Source organism: Triticum urartu, chromosome 6, assembly GCF_003073215.2.
Source record: "Triticum urartu cultivar G1812 chromosome 6, Tu2.1, whole genome shotgun sequence".
NCBI lineage: Eukaryota > Viridiplantae > Streptophyta > Magnoliopsida > Poales > Poaceae > Triticum > Triticum urartu.
The window spans coordinates 553384657-553391143 of NC_053027.1; the positions used below are offsets into that span (position 1 = coordinate 553384657).

A 6487-nucleotide genomic window follows, 5' to 3' on the forward strand; every position below is an offset into this window, starting at 1 on the left:
ACAAGAGTAGATCTACCACGAGATCGGAGAGGCTAAACCCTAGAAGCTAGCCTATGGTATGATTGTTGTTCTGTATGTTGTCCTACGGACTAAAACCCTCCGGTTTATATAGACATCGGAGAGGGGTAGGGTTACACAAAGTCGGTTACAATGGTAGGAGATCCACATATCCATATCGCCAAGCTTGCCTTCCACGCCAAGGAAAGTCCCTCCCGGACACGGGACAAAGTCTTCAATCTTGTATCTTCATAGTCCAGGAGTCCGGCTGAAGGTATAGTCCGGCCATCTGGACACCCCCTAATCCAGGACTCCCTCAGTCGGTATTATGAGTTTATGTGTTTTGATGTACCAAAGGTAGTTCGGAGTCCCGGATATGATCACGGACATAAGGAGGAGTCTCGAACTAGTCGAGACATAAAGGATGATATATTGGACGGCTATATTTGAACACCGGAAGTGTTCCGGTTGATTTCGAAGAAAACCGGAGTGCCGGAGGGTTACCCGACCCCCCCCCCCCCCCCGCGGGGAACTAATGGACCACATGGGCCTTAGTGGAGAGAGAGGGCCAGCCAGGGCAGGCCGCGTGCCCCCTCCCCCTCTGGTCCGAATTGGACTAGGGAAGGGGGGGGCGCCCCCCTTTCCTTCTCCCACTCCTCCTCCCTTTCCCCCTCCTAGTAGGACTAGGAAAAGGGGAGTCCTACTCCTACTAGGAGGAGGACTCCTCCTCTCCTGGCGTGCCCCAAGGGCCGGCCGGCCTCCCCCCTTGCTCCTTTATATACGGGGGCAGGGGGCCACCCCATAGACACACAAGTTGATCATTTACCCCTTAGCCGTGTGCGGTGCCCCCCTCCACCATAATCCATCTCGGTCATATCGTCGTAGTCTTAGGTGAAGCCGTGCGCCGGTAGCTTCATCATCACCGTCATCACGCCGTTGTGCTGACGAAGCTCCCCCGACACTCAGCTGGATCAAGAGTTCGTGGGACGTCACCGAGCTGAACGTGTGCAGATCGCGGAGATGCCGTACTTTCGGTACTAGGATCGGTTGGATCGTGAAGACGTACGACTACATTAACCGCATTGTCATAACACTTCCACTTACGGTCTACGTGGGTACGTGGACAACACTCTTCCCTCTCGTAGCTATGCATCACCATGATAGATTTTGCGTGTGCGTAGGAAATATTTTGAAATTACTGTGTTCCCCAGCAGTATACCCAGTAGTAGAAACTTGCAAATTGTGGATCTTGTCGTCGTATGCTGGGTAATCTGGAAATTAAGAAATTGTGCTTGTTTCAAGAAAAAATTGAGTTGATCTCCTATTGAGTTTATATGATATGCATGCTCTTTTATGCAGTACTGGGCAGGTTTATAGAATGAAGAGGAGCGATCTGGTCTGGAGCATGGAGCCGCAACCCTAAATCTGCATGATGAAGGCAATGCTAAAGGCATGATGGATGTGTGTATGCAAGAAGCTAGAAAGGACGGGGAGAACAAAGATGAAGGAAATGACGACGACGATGATGATGATGATGATGCTATGGAAGAAGGAGGTTGAAGACATTTTTTAAAAAAAAGTGATCGTCTAGCTGGATAACCGTACGTTGCACACTGAACATGTAAGTGAGTTGGGCCCCTCCAAATGTCGTTATTGGGGCTCTCCCGAACCAATTACCCCCACCTCTCTTCCTCCTCATTCCATCTGAGACCAGCCTCCTCCCATGGCTCTCTCCCACTCAATACACTAAAAATTCCCTTCATATCAATACCATTGGTTCATGGACTCGATACCTTTTGCATTCCTTGAGGCAACCTCATTCATCTCGCACCATTGGGATGGTTGGAGTTGGGGTTTTGATGCCATTGTACACGTGAGCCATAAGCTCAATTTGTCGTCCGTTTGGGATGTAACTAAACCTGCGTTTATTTTCATCCTTTGGTTGCTAGCGGGGCACGCGGCAGCCGACTGGAGTTGGTTGCGCTTAAAAATCAAATCTTTACTTTTATGTTGTGTTCCGTTATCACTTGACGGTGGATCTCAATCCGTTTCTTTGATCAAATGAAAAAGAAACAAAAACAAAAACAAAAACAAAAACGACGACTTTGAATTTGCACTTCGCATGTAACCTCCAAAAGCATGCTTCATATGCAATATAGCGATTGTGGATATGGCGTCTCTGCTAGAGGCTCTCTTGGCACAATTCACCTAACATTTTACGATCCACCGCCCAACATCTTAATTTGAGATGCGTGAACTAATATGTGGCGCCGACTTATGTCAACAACCGTTCTCGTTTTGTTAGGCACATTTGTTCTTTGCTACGGTCTAGCTGAGGGATCGTGGGGTGGTGAGAATCAAAAGAATTGATTGCCACCGGTCGCAAACAACAAACAAACAAAGTTCAAGTCATGTCGCAGTCACGGACATGAACTGCATTTTAGTCGGTGTTTACATGAAAAAATGGAAATGCAAACATAGTGGACAGAAAATCCTCTTTCAACACGGTGAGTATGATCAAAACGATGAGAATGGACATCCAATCCATAAAGAGCCAGTCTAGATGATCAAAGAGAAGAGACCAGCTCTTGAAATAGGAAGATGCCTCTTGTGTGCATGGACCAGGACGGGGACCTAACAACAAACTCATCCGCTCGTCGGTTTGTCGTGCTGTCTGGACCGGGACGGGCATTCGCGCGCAACGAGCTGGTGAAAGTCCACCGACGGTTCGGAGGAGCCGCACCAACGTGGACGTGGTCGTGTCTCGTGTGTGTGCCCCGGTACCGGCCGTGCCACACGCCGTCGTAGTTCGCTCACTCCCCACTCCACTCACACACCCAGCACTCCAGCAGTGGTGGTGTGGTTCGCTCCCCACTCACTCACACTCTTCACCACGGCTCACACTCACAGCTTCCTCCTCTCTTCGTCCCTTTTCGCCTCCAATTTCCCCACGTATAAATCGAGCCAAAAATACCTTCACCCTCCCTCACTCTTCCCGGATCTGCCGTATCTCGCTCCGCAAAAGCCCCGGCCAGATCCGCCAGAGATGGCAGCTCGGTCGCCGCCGAGGCCGGTGCTGCTGCTCCTGCTCCTCGCCCTCCTCTGCTGCCACATTGCGCTCTGCTCCTCCGCTCCGCCGGCCGCCAAGCCCAAGCCCAAGCTCTCCGGCGGCCGCAAGGAGCTCGTCTCCACCGATGACGACGAGCCGGTCAAGCCGCCCAAGACCACCGCTGCTGCCGGCGTCAAGAAGAAGGTCTCCTCTGGCGCCAAGAATCAGACCAAGGTTCTGAAAGGCAAGAAACCGGAGGAGTCCACCTCGACGACGACCAAGGTCACCACCAAGAAGGCGACCGCTAAAGCGGAGTCGACCACGACCAAGAAGCCGACCGCTAAAGCGGGCGGCGATGCGGCCACGACCAAGAAGCCGGCCACTAAAGCGGCCGGCGATGCGGCCAAGCCCAAGGTCCCGAAGCTGGACAAGGCGGCGGCCACCGCCAAGCCCAAGAGCGCCGATTCCGCCAAGTCCTCCAAGGCGGGCGCTGCCAAGCCGGTGAAATCTGAGGGGGGCGCTCCCAAGGCCAAGAAGCCGTCCAATTCGACGGCGGATTCGGCCAAGTCGAGCAAGAAAGCGAAGGCCGTCGTCGCCGACGGGAAGGTGAAGGCGAATTCGACCGTGAGCAGCGAGGAGGCGGCGGGGGTGGAGGAGGACGTGGTCTTCGCGGAGGAGGCGGAGGGGACGGAGGACCTCATGTCCGAGTTCCGGGGCCTCCCGGCGCGGCTGCATCAGACGCTCATGCCGGACCTGGCGCGGCTGTCGTACACGTCCAAGGCGTACCTGTCGGCCGCCAATGCGGGGATCGCCGGCGGCGTGCGGCCGGTCCTGGGGGGGCGGTGGGGGGTGGCGGCGGCCTCCGCGGCGTCGGTGGCCCTGCTGCTGCTGCCCCTCTGCATGCTCACCGCGCTGGTGCGGCGCATGGGCCCGTACCTGCCGCTCCTCCACCGCGCGCTGCTGCTCTCGCAGGCCTACCTCGCCATCTACTTCGGCACGCTCGCGCTCGCCGCCGCCGCCACGGGGCTGGAGCCGCTCCGCTTCTTCCACGCCGCCTCGCCCGCGGCCTACGCCTGGACGCAGGCCGCGCAGTCGCTCGGCTTCATGGGCTACCTCGTGCTCCAGATGGTGGACCTCGTCGCCGTCTTCTCCGGGGCCGCCTCGCCGGAGGAGGAGGAGGGCGGCGCGGACGCCACCAAGGCGCTCGGCCTGGCGCAGATGGTGGTGGGGCTCGCCGTCGGCCTCCACTACTACGCCGCGGTGTTCCACCGCGCGGCCGCCGGCGAGGCCCCGCGCGCGAACTGGCGCGTGTACGCCGTCTACGCCGCCTGCTTCGTCATCATCTGCGCGTGCGCGCGAGCGGAGAAGAGGAAGAAGGCCTACCTCGCCGGCGCCGAGGAGTGGAAGAAGAGCTGAGGATAGAAGCTTTTTTAGGGGCTTATGTGCAAACATTCAAATATAGTGAAAGCCAAAGGGCTTGGGTATAAGATGGGAGGAGGGGGGAAATTGGAAGATCAACGAGAACAAGAGGAGAAAGAAAAACTATTCTTTTTCTATTTTTCCCTTTCTCATTTTGAATTGGTTTGAGTACAGAGTGGGTGTAATATCACTATGGTGCAAAATAAGCACTAAATTAGTCAAACTATTTAGAGTAATGATTTTTGACACTTGGCTCCAGGAAACCAATTTTTTGAAAAAACTAACTTTACAAGTTTGAGAAAAATCTAAAAAAATGCACACATATATGTAAGTATTGATACATATTCGTCAAATTTCATGATGAAATACATTTTGGTGTAATCTACATAAAAAACAAAATCATGTACAACTCACATGGAACATATTTCACTGGAAACTTTACAAATATGCATTATACGTAAAAGTGTCCTTCTAATGAGAGAATTCCTTATTTAACATCGTCTTAAAATTTGTTGCCTTATTTGACATTGAGAAAAAATGTCTTTCTTATTTAATAAGGAGTTTAAATTTTATGCTCTTTATGACACTATCATCCATTTTAAGCCTTAATAGTGTTAAAAGACACATGAAAAGACTTATTTACCCTTCGTGTGATTTGTGATCAAAATTTTACGTGTATGTGTGTATCCGTCTGACTCGTTTTGAGCCTTGGTCCCAACCTTGATGGCGTTGTAGCCAAGTGGTTTCCGGCGTACACACGTACGAGGCTAGCTCAGAGTATTTTCCAAGCTATACGTACTAGACGAAGCTAGCTAAGCAGCCGATCTCCCGCTGGCTGGCTGATGGCCACAACACAAACATACGAGGCGGGTGATGGGCACATGATCTTGTCGGTCCTGTTTATTTTCTTTCGTTCAATCTCAACTCTATTAACTTACTGACTTGTTGTATACTACTATCGATCGTGTACAGGAACTGGTTTTTTCACACAAAAAAGTACAAGCACTGACTACAATATTAATCGTACTGACTTGTGTATACTATCGATCGAGTATGTACTGTGCCATGTACTAGTATTGATGTACACCGGCCACCCTGTTAACCCGTGCGCCCTGCCGTTGCCAAACGCGCTGCCCTCAGCCGCCGTATGCCTCCGCACAGCTGAACCACGCACCTTGCCTGCTACAAATTTGCTGGCCCCATGCCGCTCGCTGCGCGCCACGCCGCGAGCTGCATGAGATCTGTGCCCTCTAACATGTCCGCATCATGTCCTCGCGTGCAATTTATTATGCTGCGTCGACGTCTTTATATGGAAGTACTGAAGCTAAACTATATCCAGACAGAGTCGTATAATGAAGCTAAACTACCACATAACAATTTTAATCACATATCACATAAGGGGTAAATAGGTCTTTTCATGTGTCATTTAACATCGTTAAGGCTCCAAATGGATAATAGTGTTGTAAAAGGCATAAATTTTAGACATAGTGTCGGATAGGGAAGAAAAAGTTTTTCGGTGTCAAATAGGGAAACAACATTTAAAACAGTGTCATTTAAGGAATTTTCTCCCTTCTAATCCCTAACTCAAATGCACCCTTATGAACATTAAAAGAAAAATAAGTACGCAAATTAAAAAAATGTGATTCTTTTTATAACAAACAATGGCCAGTTTTCTGCTTGCGCAAATTTTTATGATGAAATCACATCCGTGTAGGTCTAGACAAAAATAACAAAATCAAGTATCTAAAATGCTTTAAAAAATTGTCATTTTGGAGCATCGTTTTGCCCAAGAGCATTAGGCATGTTCTTTCTTTATGGGAATTTGCAAGTATGTATTGTAGAACACTTAACAATGTTTATTGCTATTTTTTAAATTTATTTACTATTTTGATGGTTTTACTACTCATGAAAGTGCATTTGAGCTTGTGAGCATAAATTTCATGTCCCAATATACATCCTTTTTTGCGACTAATATAAATCCATATTTAGATGTTCTTTTCTTTTAGTTTTTCTAAACTTCAA

General features: G+C 50.2%; 1 protein-coding gene across 1 annotated transcript; it reads left to right on the forward strand.

The window, feature by feature from the left end:
* Positions 1-2800: 2800 nt before the first annotated feature.
* Positions 2801-4701, forward strand: LOC125515288. Its single transcript, XM_048680733.1, has one exon. It carries the CDS (start codon positions 3044-3046, stop codon positions 4460-4462), a length of 1419 nt encoding a protein of 472 aa, XP_048536690.1. The 5' UTR covers positions 2801-3043; the 3' UTR covers positions 4463-4701.
* Positions 4702-6487: the final 1786 nt, after the last annotated feature.